This window comes from Trichomycterus rosablanca, chromosome 11 (assembly GCF_030014385.1).
Source record: "Trichomycterus rosablanca isolate fTriRos1 chromosome 11, fTriRos1.hap1, whole genome shotgun sequence".
NCBI lineage: Eukaryota > Metazoa > Chordata > Actinopteri > Siluriformes > Trichomycteridae > Trichomycterus > Trichomycterus rosablanca.
Window position 1 is genome coordinate 28,289,679 of NC_085998.1, and position 22,695 is coordinate 28,312,373.

The 22,695-nt window shown below is 37.7% G+C and overlaps 1 protein-coding gene across 1 annotated transcript; it reads right to left on the reverse strand.

The window, feature by feature from the left end:
* Positions 1-19,692: 19,692 nt before the first annotated feature.
* Positions 19,693-21,322, reverse strand: LOC134323589 (uncharacterized). Its single transcript, XM_063005135.1, has 2 exons — positions 21,251-21,322; positions 19,693-20,059 (listed from the first exon to the last, which is right to left on the reverse strand). Exon 2 carries the CDS (start codon positions 20,057-20,059, stop codon positions 19,826-19,828), a length of 234 nt encoding a protein of 77 aa, XP_062861205.1. The 5' UTR covers positions 21,251-21,322; the 3' UTR covers positions 19,693-19,825.
* Between the last annotated feature and the right edge of the window lie 1,373 nt (positions 21,323-22,695).

The following is a 22,695-nucleotide window of genomic DNA, read 5'->3' on the forward strand; positions in this document are numbered from 1 at the left end:
GTTAAGGTCCAGTGAGGTCTGTTAAGGTCCAGTAAGGTCTACTAAGGTCCAGTAAGGTCTACTAAAGTCTGTTAAAGTCTCTTAAGGTCTTTTACGGTCTAGTAAGTTCTGTTAAGATTTATTAAGGTTTGTTAAGTCTACTAAGGTTTTTTGATGTTTACTTCTGTCTAGTGAGGTCTGTTAAGGTCCAGTAAGGCCTGTTAAGGTCTAGTGAGGTCTGTTAAGGTGCACTAAGGTCTGTTATTGTCCAAGTAGTTATTTTAAGATCCATTAAGACATGTTAAGGTCTAGTAAAACCTGTTAAGGTCTAGTAAGTTTCATTAGAGTCCACTAAGGTTTTTAAAGAATTACTAAGGTCTTGTAAGGTCTGTTAAGGTCTTGTAAATACTGTTAAGGTCAAGTAAAGTCTGTTAAAGTCCAGTAAGGTCTGTTAAAGTCCAGTAAGGTCTGTTAAAATCCAGTAAGGTCTGTTAAGATCCAGTAAGGTCTCATTAGATCCAGTATGGTCTGTTAAGATCTAATAAGGTCTTTTGGGCTCTAGTAATGTCTGGTAAGGTCTGTTAAGGTCCAGTAAGGTCTGTTAAGGTCCAGTAAGGTCTGTTAAGGTCCAGTAAGGTCTGTTAAGGTCCAGTAAGGTCTACTAAGGCCTTTTAAGGTCTATTAAAGTGTGTTAAGGTCTACAAAGGTTTACTAAGATCTAGTAAGATCTGTTAAGGTCTAGTAAGGTCTGTTAATGTCTAGTAAGGTCTGTTAAGGTCCAGTAAATTATGTTAATGAGTAGTAAGGTCTGTTAAAGTCTAGTAATGTCTTTTAAGGTCCAGTAAGGTCTGTAAATGTCCAGTAAGGTCTACTAAGGCCTGTTAAGGTGTAGTAAAGTCTTTTAAGATCTGTTAAAGTCTGTTAAGGTCCAGTAAGGTCTGTTAAGTTCCGGTAAGGTCTGTTAAGGTCCAGTAAGGTCTACTAATTCCTTTTAAAGTCTAGTAAAGTATTTTAAGGTCCAGTAAGGTCTATTAAGATCCAGTAAAGTCTGTTAAGGTCTAATAAGTTTTTTTAAGGTCTTTTAAGGTCTTTTAAGGTCTAGTAAGGCCTTTTAAGGTCCAGTTAGGTCTACTAAGGCCTGTTAAGGTCTAGTAAAGTCGGTTAATTTTCAGTAAGGTCTATTTAGATCCATTAAGGTCTATTAAAGTCTAGTAAGGTTTTTTAAGGTCTAGAAAGGTCTTTTAAGGTCCAATAAAGTATGTTAAGGTGTAGTAAGGTCTGCTAAAGGCCGGTAAGGTATGTTAAGGTGTAGTAAGGTCTGTTAAGGTCTGTTAAAGTCAAGTAAAACCTGTTAAAGTCTAGTAAGGTCTTTTAAGAACCAGTAAGGTATGTTATGGTGTAGTAAGGTCTGTTAACATCCATTAAGGCCTGTTAAGGTCTTGTAAGGTTTGTTGAGTCTACTAAGGTTTTTTGAGGTTTACTAAGGTCTAGTAAGGTCTGTTAAGGTCTAATGAGGTTTTTAAAGGTCCAGTAAGGTCTGTTAAGGTCTAGTAAGGTCCACTAAGATCTGTTTAGGTCTTTTAAGGTTTGTTAAGGTCCAGAAAGGTCTGTTAAGGTCCTGTAAGGTCTGTTAAAAACTAGTAAGGTCTATTAAGACCTTTTAAGGTCAAGTAAAGTCTTTTAAGGTCTACTAAGATTTTTTTAAGTTTGCTAAGGTCTAGTAAGATCTGTTAATGTTTTTTTTAGGTCTGTCGAAGTCTGCTAAGGTCCAGTAAGGTCTGTTAAGGTCCAGTAAGGTCTGTTAAGGTCCAGTAAAGTCTGTTAATGTCTAGTAAGGTCTTTTAAGGTCTAGTAAGGCTTGTTAATGTCCAGTAAGGTCTGTAACGGTCCATTAAGGTGTACTTAGGTCCAGTAAGGTCTACTAAGGTCTGTTACAATCTAGTAAGGTCTGTTAAGGTTTCCTAAGGTCTGTTAAGGTCTTCTAAGGCATGTTAAGGTATAGTAAAGCCTTTTAAGGTTCAGTAAGGTCTGTTAAGTTCCAGTAATGCCTGTTAAGGTCCATTAAGGTCTTTTAAGGTCCTGGTAGTTCTTTTAAGGTCCAGTAGTACATGTTATAGTCTTTTAAATCCTGTTAAGGTTTAGTATGGTTTGTTAAGGTCTACTAATGTTTTTTAAGGCTTACTAAGGTCTTGCAGGGTCTTGTAAGGTCTGATAAAATTTAGTAAGGCCTTTTAAGGCGTAGTAAATACTGTTAAGGTCCAGTAAGGTCTATTAAGATCCTGTCAGGTCTATTAAGAGTCAGTAAGGTCTGTTAAGGTCCATTAAGGTCTGTTAAAGTCTAGTAAGAACTTTAAAGGTTTTGTAAGGTCTGTTATGTTCTAGTAAGGTCTGTTAAAGCCTGTTAAGGTCTAGTAAGGCCTGGTAATGTCTAGTAGTGTCTGTTAATTTCTTTTAAGGTCCAGTAAGGCCTGTTAAGGTCCAGTGAGGCCTGGTAAAATCTAGTGAGGCCTGTTAAAGTCTAGTATGGTCTTTTAATGTCCAGTAAGGCCGTTTAAGGTCTAGTAGTTTCTGTTAAGGTCTATTAAGGTCCATTTAGGTCTTTTAAAGTCCAGTAAGGTCTGTTAAGGTCCAGTAAGTTTTGTTAAGGTCCAGGAGAGTCTGGTAAGGCCAGGTAAGGTCCAGTATGGTCTACTAAGGTCTAGAAAGTTCTTTTAAGGTCTAGTAAGGTCTGTTAAGGTCCAGTAAGGCCTACTAAGGTCTAGTAATGTCTGTTAAGACTTTTTAAAGTCTAGTAAGGGCTATTAAGGTTTACGAAACTCTGTTAAGTTCTAGTAAGGTCTGTTAAGGTCGCCTGAGGTCTGTTCATTTCTCCTAAGGCATGTTAAGGTCTAGTCAAGTTTGTTAAGGTCTAATAAATTCTGTTAAAGTCTAGTAAGGTCTTTTAAGGTCTAGTAAGGACTGTTATGGTCCAGAATAGTCTGTTAAGGTCCAGTATAGTCTGTTTTTGTCCAGTAAGGTCTGTTTAGATCCAGTAAGGTCTCTTAAGGTCCAGTAAGGCCTGTTAATGTCCAGTAAGGTCTGTTAACTTCCAGTAAGGTCTTTTAAGGTCCAGTAAGGTCTATTTTGATCCAGTAAGGTCTTTTGAGGTCTAGTAATGTTTTTAAGGTCCAGTAGAGTCTAGTAAGGTCTGTTAAGGTCCAGTAAGGTCTATTAAGGTATAGTAAGGTCTTTTAAAGTCTAGAAAGGTCTGTTAAGGTCAAGTAGGGTATTTTAAAGTCTAGTAAAGCCTGTTAAGGTTTAGTAAGATTTGTTAAGGTCTACTAAGGTTTTTTTAAGGCTTACTGAGGTCTTGTAAGGTCTGTAAAAGTCCAGTAAGGTTATTTAAGTTTTAGTAAGGTTTTTTGAGACATATTAAATACTGTTAAGGTCCAGAAATGTCTGTTAAAGTCCAATAAAGCCGGTTAAGGTCCAGTAAGTTCCTTTACGTTCCAGTAAGGTCTGTTAAGGTTCAGTAAGGTCTTTTAAGATCCAGTAAGGTCTACTAAAGCCTGTTAAAGTCTGTTAAGGTCCAGTAAGGTCTAGTTAGGTTTGTTAAGTTTCAGAAAGGTCTGTTAAGGTCCAGTAAGGTCTGTTAAAAACCAGTAAGGTCTACTAAGGCCTTTTAAGGTCTAGTAAAGTCTTTTAACGTCTACTAAACTTTTTTAAGGTTAACTAAGGTCTAGTAAGATCTGTTGATGTCTAGTAAGGTCTTTTAAGGTCTGTTAACGTCCTGTAAGGTCTTTCAAGGTCCAGTAAAGTCTGTTAGTGTCTATTAAGGTCTTTTAAGGTTTAGTTAGGTCTTTTAAAGTCTAGTAAGGTCTGTTAAGGTCCAGTAAAATCTGTTAAAGTCGACTAAGGCCTTTTACAGTTTAGTTAGGTTTTTTAAGGTCTGGTAAGGACTGTTGAGGTCCAGTATAGTCTGTTAAGGTCCACTAAGGTCTGTTAAGGTCCACTAAGGTCTGTTAATTTCCAGTAAGGTCTGTTAAGGTTCAGTAAGGTCTACTAAGGCCTGTTAAGGTTTTTTAAGGCCCGTTAAGGTTTAGTAAGGTCTGTTAAAGTCCAGTAAGGTCTATTAAGATCCAGTAAGGTCAGTTAAGGTCTAGTAAAGTCTCTTAAGGTCAAATAAGGTCCAATAAGAACTATTAAGGTTTGATAAGGTCCAGTAAGGTCTTAAGGCCTTTTAAGGTCTAGTAAAGTCTTTTAAGGTCTACTAAAGTTTTTTAAGGTTTACTAAGGTCTAGTAAGATCTGTTAATGTCTAGTAAGGTCTTTTAAGGTCTGTTAACGTCCAGTTAGGTCTGTTAAGGTCCAGTAAAGTCTGTTAAAGTCCATTAAAGCATTTTAAGGTTAGTAAAGCCTTTTAAGGTCTAGTAAAGACTGTAATTTTCGAGTAAGATCTTTTTCATTCTGGGTAGCAACTGCTGTAAACGCCATCTTATCGCGAACTTTGTACAGACTTTTTGCTTACAGGAATGAAGGACTGACAGAACATTTTCCCAACCCCTAACCCAACGTCTCCACTCTTAGCTGAATTCCAAATACGGCAGGACGAATGCGTCGAAGGCTGCGAATTGCCGGATGGCTGCTTGTCGTAGTTGGTTACTTTTCATCGATCCCCACATCCCTAACCCGTGGCTGGTTGTGTGACTATGTTATGTTTTTTATGTTTACATGTGCTTGTGGGCTGTAAGGGGCTTTTTTTCGTGTTACCATATAGTAAGGTCTTTTAAGGTCCAGTAAAATCTGTTAAGGTCTGTTAAGGTCCATTAAGGTCTGTTAAGGTCCAGAAGCGTCTGGTTGGGTCTGTTAAGGTCTAGTAAGGTTTGTTAAGTTCTAATAAGGTCTGTTAAGGTCCAGAAAGGCTTGTTAAGGTCTAGTAAGGTCTTTTAAAGTACATTAAGGTCTCTTAAGGTCCAGTGAGGTCTGTTAAGGTCCAGTGAGGTCTGTTAAGGTCCAGTAAGGTCTACTAAGGTCCAGTAAGGTCTACTAAAGTCTGTTAAAGTCTCTTAAGAACTTTCACGATCTAGTAAGTTCTGTTAAGATTTATTAAGGTTTGTTAAGTCTACTAAGGTTTTTTGATGTTTACTTCTGTCTAGTGAGGTCTGTTAAGGTGCACTAAGGTCTGTTATTGTCCAAGTAGTTATTTTAAGGTCCATTAAGACATGTTAAGGTCTAGTAAAACATGTTAAGGTCTAATAAGTTTTATTAGAGTCTACAGGGCTCTAGACTAACTTTTTGCACTGGTTGCACTGGTGCGCCTAACTTTTTTTCTTAGGTGCACCAGCACAAAAGTTAGGTGCACCCAAATTTTCGACCGCATCGCATTTAACACCGCAGTTTTACAGGTTCACTTTTTTTTTTTTAAATCACTGTCCACACAGGCAATATTGACTTGTAAATAACTAACAATCTGGTCAACATGGCCTTGTCTGATGATCTGTTTGCTACTGCCTGCCACTGAAAGGCAGTGGGGAGAGGGGACACTTGGGCAGTGCATTTATCGCGGCATGTAATGTGTTTTATAGATGCATTGGGCTTTTTCAGCCTTTCAATTCAAAATGTATTAGAACCAGTCACAAATATACTATTGCCGGCCATGGTCTTCCCATGCTCTTTACAGTTAATATACTGTAGTAATTATACAGTTAATACAGTTAATTATAGTATTATAGACTAATTATAGCACACTTATAAAAATTATAAAAATAATAATAGAGTAAATGTGTATGTATGTGTGTATATCTATTTATGTGTGTGTGTATATTAAAAATTATATGTACAGTGTATCACAAAAGTGAGTACACCCCTCACATTTCTGCAGATATTTAAGTATATCTTTTCATGGGACAACACTGAAAAAATGACACTTTGACACAATGAAAAGTAGTCTGTGTGCAGCTTATATAACAGTGTAAATTTATTCTTCCCTCAAAATAACTCAATATACAGCCATTAATGTCTAAACCACCGGCAACAAAAGTGAGTACACCCCTAAGAGACTACACCCCTAAATGTCCAAATTGAGCACTGCTTGTCATTTTCCCTCCAAAATGTCATGTGATTTGTTAGTGTTACTAGGTCTCAGGTGTGCATAGGGAGCAGGTGTGTTCAATTTAGTAGTACAGCGCTCACACTCTCTCATACTGGTCACTGAAAGTTCCAACATGGCACCTCATGGCAAAGAACTCTCTGAGGATCTTAAAAGACGAATTGTTGCGCTACATGAAGATGGCCGAGGCTACAAGAAGATTGCCAACACCCTGAAACTGAGCTGCAGCACAGTGGCCAAGATCATCCAGCGTTTTAAAAGAGCAGGGTCCACTCAGAACAGACCTCGCGTTGGTCGTCCAAAGAAGCTGAGTGCACGTGCTCAGCATCACATCCAACTGCTGTCTTTGAAAGATAGGCGCAGGAGTGCTGTCAGCATTGCTGCAGAGATTGAAAAGGTGGGGGGTCAGCCTGTCAGTGCTCAGACCATACGCCGCACACTACATTAAATTGGTCTGCATGGCTGTCACCCCAGAAGGAAGCCTCTTCTGAAGTCTCTACACAAGAAAGCCCGCAAACAGTTTGCTGAAGACATGTCAACAAAGGACATGGATTACTGGAACCATGTCCTATGGTCTGATGAGACCAAGATTAATTTGTGGTTCAGATGGTCTCAAGCATGTGTGGCGGCAATCAGGTGAGGAGTACACAGATAAGTGTGTCATGCCTACAGTCAAGCATGGTGGTGGGAATGCCATGGTCTGGGGCTGCATGAGTGCAGCAGGTGTTGGGGAGTTACATTTCATTGAAGGACACATGAACTCCAATATGTACTGTGAAATACTGAGCAGAGCATGATCCCCTCCCTCCGGAAACTGGGTCGCAGGGCAGTGTTCCAGCATGATAATGACCCCAAACACACCTCTAAGACGACCACTGCTTTATTGAAGAGGCTGAGGGTAAAGGTGATGGACTGGCCAAGCATGTCTCCAGACCTAAACCCAATAGAACATCTTTGGGGCATCCTCAAGCGGAAGGTGGAGGAGCGCAAAGTCTCGAATATCCGCCAGCTCCGTGATGTCGTCATGGAGGAGTGGAAAGGCATTCCAGTGGCAACCTGTGAAGCTCTGGTAAACTCCATGCCCAGGAGAGTTAAGGCAGTTCTGGGAAATAATGGTGGCCACACAAAATATTGACACTTCAGGAACTTTCACTAAGGGGTGTACTCACTTTTGTTGCCAGTGGTTTAGACATTAATGGCTGTATATTGAGTTATTTTGAGGGAAGAATAAATTTACACTGTTATATAAGCTGCACACAGACTACTTTTCATTGTGTCAAAGTGTCATTTTGTCAGTGTTGTCCCATGAAAAGATATACTTAAATATCTGCAGAAATGTGAGGGGTGTACTCACTTTTGTGATACACTGTATATGTTTGTGTGTGTGTGTGTGTATGGGGCTCTAGAGTGTTAGAGTGTAATCTTAAATGCAGTGCATTATATTATCGGCTTTACTGTATCTTTTACACAGATTCCCAAAATCGCTTGCGGTGCACTCACTGCGTATTTTGACTACATGTATTGTAATATATTATGGTCTTTTAGTTATTTTTATATTTTACTTAACGAAAATATTGTCGTGTTTTTACTTTCACTATCGCCACACTTTACCGCTAGCATTAGCCCCTTGCTACTGTAGAGGGTCGGCTCACCTAGCCGCTGTCCGGTGGGGATGCTGCGGGTCTTTTGCTGTGCGGTGGTGGAGGTGTGGGAATAAAGGCACGCGACAGGGTAGAGTCACTTTAACTGTTTAGTCAGGACTTCAGTGAGCGTTACAACACTTTACACCGCCGAGCTCCAGAACCCGAACTTCCATTCTGGGGACATCCAGCGAGTCTCATATACAAAACTAAACTTACTGCAGAACATCCGAACGCACGTGTATAAACCTGGTGCTGCATTCTGATTGGCTGAGCTGAATGTCGCTCACATATCACCGCTACAATAATGTCCCGCCCTTCGCTATCTCTGATTGGTTTAGACCATGTTATTGGCCTAATGTGTGTCTGGTTTTTTTTTCCCTCGGATGCCTGGTCGCACCGGTGCGACCTGAGATTTTTTTTAGTCGCACCATTGAGAAATTAGGTCGCATGTGCGACCAAATTGGTCGCACTCTAGAGCCCTGGTCTACTAAGGTTTTTAAAGAATTACTAAGGTCTTGTAAGGTCTGTTAAGGTCTAGTAAAGTCTGTTAAGATCTAGAAAGGTCTGTTAAAGTCCAGTAAGGTTTTTTAAGGTTTATTAAGGCCTTTAAAAACCTAGTAAATACTGTTAAGGTCAAGTAAAGTCTGTTAAAGTCCAGTAAAGCCGGTTAAAGTCCAGTAAGGTCTGTTAAAATCCAGTAAGGTCTGTTAAGATCCAGTAAGGTCTAATTAGATCCAGTATGGTCTGTTAAGATCTAATAAGGTCTTTTAGGCTCTAGTAATGTCTGGTAAGGTCTGTTAAGGTCCAGTAAGGTCTGTTAAGGTCCAGTAAGGTCTGTTAAGGTCCAGTAAGGTCTGTTAAGATCCAGTAAGGTCTGTTAAGATCCAGTAAGGTCTACTAAGGCCTTTTAAGGTCTATTAAAGTGTGTTAAGGTCTACAAAGGTTTACTAAGATCTATTAAGATCTGTTAAGGTCTAGTAAGGTCTGTTAATGTCTAGTAAGGTTTTTTATTGACTAGTAAAGTCTGTTAAGGTCCAGTAAGGTCCGTTAAGGTCCAGTAAATTCTGTTAATGAGTAGTAAGGTCTGTTAAAGTCTAGTAATGTCTTTTAAGGTCCAGTAAGGTCTGTAAAGGTCCAGTAAGGTCTACTAAGGCCTGTTAAGGTCTAGTAAAGTCTTTTAAGATCTGGTAAAGTCTGTTAAGGTCTATTAAGATCCAGTAAGGTCTAAAAAAGTCTTTTAAGGTCTAGTAAGGTCTGTTAAGGTTAATTAAAGTCTAGTAAGGTCCTTTTAGGTCCAGTAAGGTCTCTTAAAGTCTGGTAAGGTTTGTTAAGGTCCAGAAAGGTCTGTTAAGGTCCGTGAAGGTATAGTAAGGTCTTTTAAAGTCTAGTAAGGTATGTTAAGATTAAGTAAGACGTGTTAAAGTCTTGTAAAGTCTTTTAAGGTCCATTAAGGTCTTTTAAAGTTTAGTAAGGCCTTTTAAAGTTTAGTAAGGCCTTTTAAAATCTAGTAAATACTGTTAAGGTCCAGTAAGGTCTGTTAAGGTCCTGTAAAGCCGGTGAAGGTCCAGTAAGGTCTGTTAGAATCCAGTAACGTCTGTTAAGATCCAGTAAGGTCTGATAAGATCTAGTAAAGTCTGTTAAGGTCCAGTAAGGCCTATTAAGATCTAGTAAGGTCTGTTAAGGTCTAATAAGGTATTTTAGGGTCTAGTAAGGTTTTTTAAGGTCCAGCAAGGTCTGTTAAGGTCCAGTAAGGTCTCTTAAAGTCTAGTAAAATTTGTTAAGGTCCAGAAAGGTTTTTTGAGGTCCAACGAGGTCTGTTAAAATCCAGTAAAGTCTACTTAGGCTTTTTAAGGTCTAGTAAGGTCTTTTAAGGTCCAGTAAGGTCTGTTTAAATCCAGTAAAGTGTACTAAGGCTTTTTAAGGTCTTGTAAGGTCTGTTAAGGTCCAGTAAGGTCCGTTAAGGTCCAGTAAGGTCTTTCTAGGTCTAGTAATGCCTTTTAAGGTCTAGTAAGGTCCAGTAAGGTCTGTTAAGGTCTAGTAAGGTCTGTTAAGGTCCAGTAAGGTCATTTAATATCTACTAAGGTCTGGTAAGGTCTTTTAAGGTCCAGTAAGGTCTACTAAAATCTGTTAAGGTCTAATAAGGTCTGTTAAGGTCCAGTAAGGTCTGGTAAGGTTTTTTAAGGTTCAGTTAGGTCTGTTAAGGTCTACAAAAGTTTTTTTTAAGGTCTACTAAGTTCTATTAAAGTCCAGTTATGTCTGTTAAGGTTTGCTTAGGTCTGAAAAGGTCTGGTAAGGTCTGTTAAGGTCCAGTAAGGTCTGCTAAGGTCTGCTAAGGTCTGTTAATGTTTTTTTTTTAAGGTCTAGTGATGTCTGTTCATTTCCTGTAAAGCCTGTTAAGGTTCAGTAATGCTTTTTAAGGTCTAGTAATGTCTGTTAAAGTCTGGTAAAGTCTAGTAGGGTCTGTTAAGGTCTGTTAAGGTCCAGTAAGGCCTTTTAATGTCTAGTAAGGTCCAGTAAAATCTGTTAAGGTCCAGTAAGGTCTGACAAGATCTGTTAAGGTCTAGTAAGGTCTACTGAAGTCTACTAAGGTCTGTTAAGGTACAGAAAGGTCTTTTAAGGTCTGTTAATGTCTAGAAAGGTCTTTTAAGGTCTGTTAAGGTTCAGTAAGGTCTGTTAAGGTCTAGTAAGGTCTGGTAAGATCTTTTAAGGTCCAGTAAGGTCTGCTAAAATCTTTTAAGGTCTTTCAAGGTCCAGTAAGGCCTTTTGAGGTTTATTAATGTCTGTTAATTTCCTGTAAGGCTTGTTAAGGTCCAGTTATGCTTTTTAAGGTCTAGTAATGTCTGTTAAGGTCTTGTAAAGTCAAGTATTGTCTGTTAAGGTCTGTTAAGGTCCAGTAAGGTCTTTTAACGTCTAGTAAAGTCCAGTAAAATCTGTTAAGGTTCAGTAAGGTCTACTAAGGTCTGTTAAGGTCTAGAAAGGCCTTTTAAGGTCTGTTAAGGTCTGGTAAGGTCCAGTAATGTCTGGAATATTATTTTAAGGTCCATTAAGGTCCTTTAAAATCTTTTAAGGTCTACTAAAGTTTTTTAAGCTCTTTTAAGGCCCAGTAAGGTCTGGTAAGTTCTTTTAAGGTCCAGTTAGGTCTGCTAAGGTCTAGTAATGTCTGGTAATTTTCTGTAAGGCCTGTTAGTGTCCAGTAAGGCTTGTAAAGGTCCAGTAAGGCTTGTTAAGGTCCAGTGATTTTTTTTTAAGGTCTAGTAATTTTTGATAAGCTCTGGTAAAGTCTAGTACGGTCCGTTAAGGTCCAGTAAGGTCTTTTAGGGTCTAGTAAGGATTGTTAAGGTCCATTAAGGGTTGTTAAAGTCTTGTACTGTTTGTTAACGTCCAGTAAAGCCTTTTAAAGTCCAGTAACGTCTATTAAAGTCATTTAAGGTTAAGTTAGGCCTGTTAAGGTCCAGTAAGGTCTTTTAAAGTCTCTTAAGGTCATTTAAGGTCATGTAAGGTCTTTTAAGGCCAATAAAAGCCTTTTAAGGTCTAGTAAGTTCATTTACAGTCTTTAAGATTTGTTAAGGTCTGTTAAGGTCTGTTAAGGTCTGTTAAGGTCTGTTAAGGTCTGTTAAGGTCTGTTAAGGTCTATTAAGGCCTGTTAAGGTCTATTAAGGCCTGTTAAGGTCTAGTAAGGTCAGTTAAAACCAGTTAGGTCTGTTGGGGTCCAGTAAGGTTTGTTAAGGTCCATTAAGGTCTACTTAGGTCCAGTAAGGTCTGTTACGGTCTATTACTGCTTTTTAAGATCTAGTTAGGTTTGTTAAGTCTACAATGGTTTGTTGAGGTTTACTAAGGTCTGTTAAGGTCTGGTAAGGTCTGTTAAAGTCCAGTAAAGCCTGTTAAGGTCTAGTAAAGCCTGTTAATGTTTTTTAAGGTTTTGTAAGGTCTACTAAGGTTTTTCAAAGTTTACTAAGGTCTTGTATAGTCTGTTAAGGTCTTTTAAGGTCATTTAAGTCCAGTAAGGCCTTTTAAAGTCCTGTAAGGCCTTTTGAGGTCAATTAAGGCCTTTTGAGGTCTAGTAAGGTCCTGTAATGTCTGTTAAGGTCCATTAAGGTTCATTAGGTCCATTATGGTCTGTTATGGTCTGCTAATGTCTTTAAAGGTCCAGTGAGATCTTGCAAAGTCCAATAGGGTCTGGTAAGGTCAAGTAAGGTCTGGTGAAGTGTGTTAAGGTCTTTTAAGGTCCAGTAAGGCCTGTTAAGGTATAGTTAGTTCTAGTAAGGCTTTTTCAGGTCTAGTAATGTCTGGTAATGTCCAGTAAAGCCTTTTAAAGTTCAGTAAGGTCTGTTAAGGTCCAGTAAGATCTGTTAAAGTCCAGTAAGGTCTATTAAGATCCAGTAAGGTCTGTTAAAGTCCAGTAAGGACTTTTAAAGTTTTGTAATGTCTGTTAAGGTCTAGTATGGTCTGTTAAAATTTCGTGATGCTTTTTAAGGACTAGTTAGTTATGTTAATGTCCAGTAAGGTCTGTTAAGGTCTAGTAGGATCTGTTAAGGTCATTTAAGGTCCAGTAAGGTTTTTTAAAGCCAAGAAAGGCCTGTTAAGGTCTAGTATGGTCATTTAAAGTCTAGTAAGATCTGTTAAGGTCCAGTAAGGTCTGTTAAAATCTAGTAAGGCCTGTTAAGGTCCAGTAAGGTCTTTTAAGGTCCAGTAAGGTCTGTTAAAAACCAGCAATGTCTGTTAAGGTCCAGTAAGGTCTGTTAAGGTCCATTAAGGTCTACTAAGGTCCAGTAAGGTCTAGTAAGGTCTGTTAAAGTCTCTTAAGGTCTGTTACGGTCTAGTAAGGTCTCCTAAGGAATATTATGGTCTAGTAAAGCCTTTTAAGAGCTAGTAAGGTTTGTTAAGTCTACTATGGTTTTTTTAGGTTTACTAAGGTCTAGTAAGGTCTGTTAAGGTCTGTTACAGTCTAGTAAGGTCTGTTTTGGACCAGTAAGGTCTACTGAGGTCTGTTATGGTCCAGTAAGGTTTGTTAAAGTCTGTTAAGGTCTACTAAAGTTTTTAAAGGTCTACTAAGGACTGTTAAGGTCCAATAACATTTTTTAAGCTCTGCTAAAGTCTGTAAAGGTCCAATAAGGTCTGGCAAGGTCTGGTAAGTTCAAGTAAGGCCTGTTAAGGGTATAATTAGTTCTAGTAAGGCCTTTTAGGGTCTAGTAATGTCTGTTAATGTCCAGTAAAGCCTTTTAAAGTTCAGTAAGGTCTGTTAAGGTCCAGTAAGATCTGTTAAAGTCCAGTAAGGTCTATTAAGATCCAGTAAGGTCTATTAAGATCCAGTAAGGTCTATTAATATCCAGTAAGGTCTGTTAAGGTCCAGTAACGCCTGTTAAAGTCCAATAAGGACTTTTAAAGTGTATTAATGTCTGTTTTGGACTACTAAGGTCTAGTAAGGTCTTTTAAGGTCTAGTAAGGTCAACTAAGGTATTTTAAGGTCTAGTAAGGTCTGTTAATATCTGCTAAGGTCTGTTAAAGTCTAGTAAGGTCTGTAAAGGTGTGGTTTGGTCTGTTATGGTTTAGTAAGGTCTGTTTAGTTCTGTTAAGGTCTGCTAAGCTCTGCTAAGGTCTGTTAAGCTCTGCTAAGGTCTGGTATTGTCTAGTAAGGCCTGTTAAGGTCCCGAAAGGCCTGTTAAGGTCTAGTAAGGCTTGTTAAGTTTCAGTAAGGTCTGTTAAGGTCCAGTAAGGTCTGTTAAAGTCCAGTAAAGTCTGTTAAGGTCCAGTAGCGTCTGTTAAAATCCAGTAGCGTCTGTTAAGGTCTGTTACGGTCCAGTAAGGTCTGTTAAGGTCTAGTTAGGTCTGTTAAGATCCAGTAAAGCCGGTTAAGGTCCAGTGAGGTCTGTTAAGATCCTTAAGGTCTGTTAGGGTCCAGTAAGGTTTACTAAGGCCTGATAAGGTCTAGTAAAGTCTATTAAAGTCCAGTAAGGTTTTTTAAGATCCAGTAAGGTCTAAGGTCTAATAAGGTCTTTTAAGGTCTAGTAAGGTCTGTTAGGGTCCAGTTAGGTCTAATAAAATCTAGTTAGGTCTGTTAAGGTCTGTCAAGGTCTGTTAAAGTCCAATAAGGTCTTGTAAGTTCCAGTAAGGTTTTCTAAGGTATTTTTTAAAGGTCTTTTAAGATCTGTTATAGTCCAGTAAGGTATGGTAAGGTCTGTTAAGGTCCAGTAAGGTCTGTTATTTTCTATTAAGGCCTGTTAAGGTCTAGTAAGGTCTACTAAGATCCAGTAAGGTCTACTAAGGTGTGTTAAAATCTGCTAAGGTCTGTTAAGGTCTCGTAAGGCATGTTAAGGTCTAGTAAAACCTGTTAAGGTTTAATAAGGTTTGTTAAGTCTACTAAGGTTTTTTGAGGTTTACTAAGGTCTAGTAAAATCTTTTAGGGTATAGTAAGGTCTGTTAAGGCCCAGTAAGGCTTGTTAAGGTCTAGTAAGGTCTGTTAAGGTCCACTAAGGTCTTTTAATGTCCAGGTAAAACTTTTAAGGTTTAGTAAAGAATGTTAAGGTCAAGTAAGTTTTGTTAAGTCTACTAAGTTTTTTTTTAAGGTTTACTAAGGTCTAGTAAAATATTTTAGGGTCTAGTAAGGTCTGTTAAGGCCCAGTAAGGCTTGTTAAGGTCTAGTAAGGTCTGTTAAGGTCCACTAAGGTCTGTTAAGGTCCACTAAGGTCTGTTAATGTCCAGGTAAAACTTTTAAGAACCAGTTAAGAATGTTAAGGTCTAGTAAAGCCTGTTAAAGTTTATTAACGTCTGTTAAGGTCCAGTAAGGTCTGTTAAAATCCAGTAAGGCCTTTTAAGGTTTAGTAAGGCTTTTCAAAATTTAGTAAATACTGTTAAGGTCCAGTAAGGTCTGTTAGATACCATTTAAGGTTTGTTAAGATCCGGTAAGGTCTGTTAAGGTCCAAAAAGGTCTGTTAAGGTCTATATAGTTCTTTTAAGGTCCAGTAAGGCATGTTAAGGTCTAGTAAATCCTGTTAATGTTTAGTAATGTTTTTTAAGGTCTACTAAGGTTTTTAAGGCTTACTAAGGTCTTGTAAGGTTTGTTTAAGTGTTGTAAGGTTTGTTAAAGTCTTGTAAGGTCTGTTAAAGTCCAGTAAGGCCTTTTAAGGTTTAGTAAGGCTTTTTAAGGCATAGTAAATACTGTTAAGGTCCAGTAAGGTCTGTTAAGGTCAAGTTAGACTTGTTAAAGTCTAGTAAGGTCTTTTAAGTTCCAGTAAGAACTGTGAAGGTCCAGTAAGGTCTGTGAAGGTCCAGTAAGGTCTGTTAAGGTCTGTTAAAGTCTGTTAAGGTCTGTTAAGGTCCATTAAGGTCTGTTAAGGTCCAGTAAGGTCTGTTAAGGTCCAGTAAGGTCTGTTCAGGTCTACTAAGGTCTTCTACGTTCCAGTAAGGTTTGTTAAGGTCCTGTAAGGTCTGTTATTGTCCACTAAGGTCTGTTAAGGTCCAGTAAGGTCTGTTAACAAGCAGTAGGGTCTCTTAAAGTCCAGTATGGTCTACTAAGGGCTGTTAAGGTCTAGTAAAATCTGGTAATGTTCAGTAAAATCTACTAATGCCTGTTAAGGTCTAGTAACGTCTGTTAAAATCCAGTAAGGTCTATTAAGATCCAGTAAGGTTTGTTAAGGTCTAGTAAGATCTTTCAAGGTCAAGTAAGGTCCAGTAAGATCTAGTAAGGTCTGTTACGGTCCAGTAAGGTCTGTTAAAGTATAGTAAGACCTGTTAAAGTCTCATAAGGCCTTTCAAAATCCAGTAAGGCCTGTTAAGATTTTAAAAGGCCTGTTAGAGTCTAGTGAGGTCTGTTAAGATCTAGTAAAGTCTGAAAAGGTCCACTAAGGTCAGTTAAGGTCCAGTAAGGTCTGTTAACGTCCAGTAAGGTCTGTTTAAGTCCAGTAAGGTCTACTAAGGCCTGTTAAGGCCTGTTAATGTCTGTTAAGGTTAAGTAAGGTCAAGTGAGGTCAAGTAAGGTCCAGTAAGATCTAGTAAGGTCTGTTAAGGTACAGTGAGGTCTGTTAAGGTATAGTAAAGTCTTTTAAAGTCTAGTAAGGTCTGTTAAGGTCCAGTAAAGTCTGTTAAGGTCAAGTAAGACCTGTTAAAATCTAATAAGGTCATTTAAAGTCCAGTAAGGCCTGTTAAAATCTAATAAGGTCATTTAAAGTCCAGTAAGGCCTGTTAAAGTCTAGTAAGGTCATTTAGGGTCCAGTAAGGTCTGTTAAGGTCCAGTAAGGTCTGTTAGGGTCCAGTAAGGTCTGTTAACCCTTTCATGCCTGAGTGGAACATTCCATTTTCGGACACTATGTAACATGGTCATAGAAAAAACCTTATTGTGTAAATACCGTACATAGCATAGACTATATACACACACCATTATAACCAGAAGAATCAGTTCTTTAAAATGATATAAAACTCAGTATGGTTATTTAAGTGTAATATAACCAAATCTATACAAAAATCCTTTAAAATCAACCTAAAAAACTTCTCAATTTTTATTTCATACATAAATACTTACATTTTTAACACATTTCTGTGCAATTTAGAGAAAAATATAGAGTATATGAAATGTTTGCAATTTTGTGAGCCATTTGTCAAGATAATAATTTTGAATCTATCATCTTCTATTCAAAAGTTATGATCAATTTAGCAGAAGGTGTCATTTAGCGATTTAGAATGTTCGTGTAGCTCCTTTTTCACCTCACTTTTTACCAATGTCAGCATACACTATAAACCAATGAAAGTGTACTTTTATGAAAAAAAACCCTGCATATACACACACCATTATAACCAGGAGAATCAGTTCTTTAAAATTCTATGAAACACAATGTTTTTCAAGTGTAATATAATAAATGTTTACAAAAAAACCTTCAAAATCAACCTAAAAAAATCTCTCGTTTTTTATTTAATTCATAAATACTTACATTTTTAACACATTTCTGTGCAATATAGAGAACAATATAGAACATATGAAATGTTTGCAATTTTGTGAGCCATTTGTCAAGATAATAATTTTGAATCTATCATCTTCTATTCAAAAGTTATGATCAATTTAGCAGAAGGTGTCATTTAGCAATTTAGAATGTTCGTGTAGCTCCTTTTTCACCTCACTTTTTACCAATGTCAGCATACACTATAAACCAATGAAAGTGTACTTTTATGAAAAAAAACCCTGAATATACACACACCATTATAACCAGGAGAATCAGTTCTTTAAAATTCTATGAAACACAATGTTTTTCAAGTGTAATATAATAAATGTTTACAAAAAAACCTTCAAAATCAACCTAAAAAAATCTCTCGTTTTTTATTTAATTCATAAATACTTACATTTTTAACACATTTCTGTGCAATATAGAGAACAATATAGAACATATGAAATGTTTGCAATTTTGTGAGCCATTTGTCAAGATAATAATTTTGAATCTATCATCTTCTATTCAAAAGTTATGATCAATTTAGCAGAAGGTGTCATTTAGCAATTTAGAATGTTCGTGTAGCTCCTTTTTCACCTCACTTTTTACCAATGTCAGCATACACTATAAACCAATGAAAGTGTACTTTTATGAAAAAAAACCCTGAATATACACACACCATTATAACCAGGAGAATCAGTTCTTTAAAATTCTATGAAACACAATGTTTTTCAAGTGTAATATAATAAATGTTTACAAAAAAACCTTCAAAATCAGCTCCTTTTTCACCTCACTTTTTACCAATGTCAGCATACACTATAAACCAATGAAAGTGTACTTTTTTCTTAATTATTACTAAATTGTCAACATTCATATTTTTGAAATAAGACAGCAGATAAAATGTATTTGACAAAATAAGCACTCTAACAACAGTGTATAGTTCAAAAACATTAAAGATTTTTATTAGAATTATATACACTTCTCATTCTATAAATAATTTCAAAACAACAATACAATATAGTTCAGCACTACTGAAGAACATCACTCCATAAAACAAACTTTCAAATAATCCAATTCAACAATACAAGAAAAAGCAATTATTTGTTCAGGATAATCATTGAACAATTCAGTAAACAGTTTTGAGGCAACAGGATATCAAATCTCATCTAAGCCATTTTGCCAAAAATTCACTACAAAATATTTAAGACAATGCACAATGGATAATTACTTCAAATTACCTCCTTCCAATGAACAATGCACACTGAACTTTGACCTGTGAAGAGAAAGAGAAACAAAGAACATATACACAAACACAGGGGTTGAGGAAGGATGAGAGGGACTGACAGTAGAAGACAGAAGCCCTGTGTAGGTGTAACTGCGAAACTCATCTCCTTCGCTAGAATGCCAAGACTGAAAACAGTTTCGATTGCCAACTAAACAAAATCTTCTACCTTGGCACTCAGGAGCCATGCATGCAATCTTTGTTTTATTTTATTTTTTGAATTTTTTGTAGCAAAGCCAGCAATTTCTTGATACTTGCTCTATCTGAGGAATGTGGGTGACGTAAAACGATGAGGAAGTGGTTGGAGCTACTGAAAGCCGAGATGGCAAAATTGAATCGACGAAAATGTCTGCAAGTTGGTGCGACAGATTTTCCCTAAAGTTTATCTGGCTGTAGCCTGCTGAACTAAACCCATAACGTGATGCTGGATTGGAATGATGCCAGTCCTGAAACAAAATGAAACTATTAACGACGGCTATGTCCACAAAATGGAAGAAAAGTGTTTTCCACCACTTTTGAGTTTTCTGAAGCAGACTGTATGTGTTTAACATTTGATCAGATCTGTCAACACCTCCCATGTGTTTATTGTAGTCCTTTACTACAGCTGGTTGACGGACTACTTTTCTGTCCCACGTGGCACCATTCTTTACCATCCTAGAAACCTCTGATGAATCATTAGCATTGTGGAAATTAGAGAGGCATGTAACTGCTCGCGTGTCCTTCCACTGAACAACTAAGACATTTCCGTCAATTCTACACCACCTCATATCACCACGGTTAGCTTGCCACTCCCATTTCTTGACATCTTTGAAATCCACTGGGAATTTCTTACGATTAATCCTACATGTCCCACAAGCATTGATTCCCCACTCCTTAAGTCGGACCATAACAGTTGGTGATGTATAGAAGTTGTCAAACCATACTGTGTGACCTTGATTTTTAAATGGCTGCACAAGGTCTTCGATCACTTTTATAGCCAAATCAGTTATGCGCCCATCAAGACTGCCTGTGTAAACATCAAAGTCTAAGGTATATCCCGAATTTGAAGTTGCAATGACCCACAATTTGAAACCCCAGCGAGTAGGTTTGCCCTTCATATACTGCTTGAATCCTGATCGACCTTTTGATTTGACCATTCTCTCGTCTATGCTCAGATTTTCATTAGCCTGGAAAAGCTGCTGACACTTGGTTTTGAGGTGGTCCATCAGGTAACGCAACTTCCTAAGACGATCAAGATTATTTTCTGTGGCAGGATCTACAACATGGAGGGCTGCCATCAATTCCTTGAAACGGTCACGGGACATGAATAACTTGGCCCATGAACCCTGAAGAGATTTGGTTCCCCAATATCTGTGAATGCTGTGCAGGGACGTGAAACCCATGTAAATAAGGAGCCCAAGAAACCGGTAGAATTCATCCGGGGTCACTTCTTCCCATGCCCCATGATGGTTCGCATAAGACGGCCTATTCAGTACAAGCTCCCACCCCTTAGAGTTTGTAAACTGGCAAATCTCGGCAACGATGGTGTACGTGAAAAACAACTTGAAGTCTATTTCACGCAAGGTACTTGTGGCTGACCGTACAGCCCTATGCACACTTTCCAGATCTATGCCTACTGGACGAGAGGGATTAAATGGTATGGGCTTTGGTGCTTCTGTGTCTACATCAGCATAGGAAGGAAAGGATACAGAGTCAGGAAAGCGTTTCCGCTTCCTACCTGACATGGGACAAGAAAGACTAATCAAACCCATAAAAGAAAGCAAACATTAGTAAAAATCATAATCTCAGTTTGTACTCTTTTGTTAATTTTAACTTTTTGTTGGCAGCCCTGATTGTGTGTGTGGATGCAAATGCTGACATTTATTGTCAGCATATATGTACACACACACATTTACAAATACACACTATTGGAATACATGCATTTACCGATAGGAGGTTGTTGGTTGATCCCTCTGCTCATCTTGCTCCTCTTCATCCTCTTCTTCCCCTTCATCCAAGAGCTCCATGTCCATGAAGTCCTCCTCTTCAATGGTCATGCCTTCATGATCTTCATCGCTGTCATGTTCAGCAATAAGTCTAAGCTCGTCAGGGCCTAGCCGCCGTCTCCTCTTCAGAGACTCCATAAGGCATGAATATTGAGCCTTGTCTCCATCCATCTCAGAATAATAAAAGAAAGAGATTACAGTGAATAAAGGTGGTGACAGTGATGTTATTTTAAAAATAATTACATATATGTAGAATTCAATCACAAATACTCTATATGTTTTTGCCAGAGAAGCTAATGTCCACAGGCTCATGTTTAGAAGTAAACTCAAGTACACTGAACCAATACATATGACAAAAGTTTCTCAAATCTGGCACATGGTTTACACATAAAACAATAATTATCTAAGAGGAGCAATAAATACAAGACAAAACTTGATTCTATGGTTATATTTAAAATGTTGTAAATAGTCACAGACTGAAATGTTATGCACCTGTATGCTTTCAAAAAAAGCTTTCAAAAAAAGTTTGATACCATATTTTAGTCCCTTTCAAATATATCTTGCAATACATTAGAAAATTATGCAAATCTGACAGAAATATTTTATAGATAAAACTATATTTAGTAAGAATTACCACAGAAAAAAATATATTATGGTAAAAAAAAAGAAGTTATAAATTGCCCAGACTGACATATATGGTAGCATAGCATACTTTAGTCTCTCAAATAAATGCAGCAATTTTTTAGAAAATGATGCAAATTTTACAGAAATATTTTATAGATAAAATAATATTTCTCTTTCACCTTTATGCTTTCTGCCTCAGCTTACATGCTTTATGCTTTTCAGCCAGTCATGCTAAATGCATGCAATGCAAAATGTAATGCTATTATGAGCAAAGCTAAGGTGATTTCTAAGCAGACTTTAGACAGTATTGAAGTAAAACAAGTAAGCTATAACTGATTTCAAGATTACATGCATAAAATCTAACTTTGGCAGCCTTTTCAAACCACATGGCTGCAGTATGCAACAAACAGCCCGGTAGCTTAGCTTAGCTTAGGTTCACTACTAATCACTTATTTGTGTAAAACTGCTGCATACTTTACAAACTACTAAACAAACGAGACTAAAAGGGTATCTGATAAACTCTCCACACGTATTTATTTCCATCTAGATGGACATAAAAAACATTACAATCGATTCAGAAAGGAGAGCAGAGCACCTGACTGACTAAACTTAGAACGCAACTCTCAAACTCACAAAGCGTAAACACTAATAATATTACAATTTTACCATTAAAGCTAAGTTTTCTGAGTAGAAATGAAAAGTAATAACACTAATAAACAGTTTTAAAATAAATCTTACCTTATTTCACTGACAGAATTTCTCTTTCTGTGTTGTTATCCAGTCGACTGTCTCAGCAGCGCTCCGTGTGAGGGCGGGGCGAATGAAAAAAATAAATTCTCCGCCTTCTCATTAAATATGCAAACCAGCCACGACACAAACCGCTTGACCAATGATATTGCCTTTTAGCCTGGGTTGTCAGCTACCTGGGGCAGTTTTCAGATTTACAATCAGTGATTGGACGGCGGAGATACAAGGCTTTAAGCCATCGAAATTATTGTTTTGAAATTTGAATGGGCCGGCTTTAAAGGGTTAAGGTCCAGTTAGGTCTGTTAAGGTCCAGTAAGGTCTATTAAGGTCCAGTAAGATCTGGTAAGGTCTGTTATGGTCCAGTAAGGTCTACTAAGGTCTGTTATGGTCTTTTAAGGTTTTTTAAGGTCTGTTAAGGTCCAGAACGGTCTGGTAAGGTGTTTTGAGGTCGAGTAAGGTCTGTTAAAGTTTACTAAAGTTTTTTAACGTCTACTAAGGTCTGTTAAGGTCCAGTAAGGTCTGTTAAGGTTTGCTAAGGGCTGTTAAGGTCTTTTAAGGTCTAGTAAGGACTGTTAAAGTTTTGTAAGGCTTTTTAAGGTCTAGTAAGGCCTTTTAAGGTCCATTAAGGTATGTTAAGATCCAGTAAGGTCTGTTAAGGTCCAATAATGTCTTTTAAGGTCCAGTAAGGTCTTTTAACATCCAGTAAGGTCTGTTAAGGTCCATTATAGTCTACTAAGGCCTGTTAAGGTCTAGTAAAGTCTGTTAAGGTCCAGTAAGGTCTATTAAGATCCAGTAAGGTCTTTTAAGGTCTAGTAAGGTCTTTTGAGGTCTAGTAAGGTCTGTTAAGGTGACGTAAGGTCCAGTAAGATCTAGTAAGGTCTGTTAAGGTCCAGTAACGTATGTTAAGTTATACTAAGGTCTTTTAAAGTCTAGTACGTTTTTTAAGGTATAGTAAGGTCTAGTAAGGTTCAGTAAGGTCTTTTATGGTCCTGTAAGTTCTTTTAATGTCTACTAAGGTCTGTTAAGGTCCTGTAAGGTCTGTTAGGGTCTGCCAAGGTCTGTTAAGGTCCAGTATGGTCTGGTAATGTCCAGTAAAGTCTGGTATGGTCCAGTAATGCCTTTTAACGTCTATTAAGGTCCAGTAAGGTATGTAAATGTCCAGTAAGGTCCTTTAAGGTCCTTTAAGGTCCTTTAAGGTCCTGTAAGGTCTACTAAGGTCTACTAAAGTCTGTTAGAGTCTCTTAAGGTCCACTAAGTTCTAGTAAGGTCCAGTAAGGTCTTTTAACGTCTACTAAGATCTGTTAAGGTCCAGTAAGTTCTGCCAAAGTCTTTTAAGGTCCAGTAGAGTCTTGTAAGGTCTGGTAAAATTTGCTAAGGTCTGGTAAGGTCTGGTAAGGTCTGGTAAGGTCTGGTAAGGTCTGGTAAGGTCTGGTAAG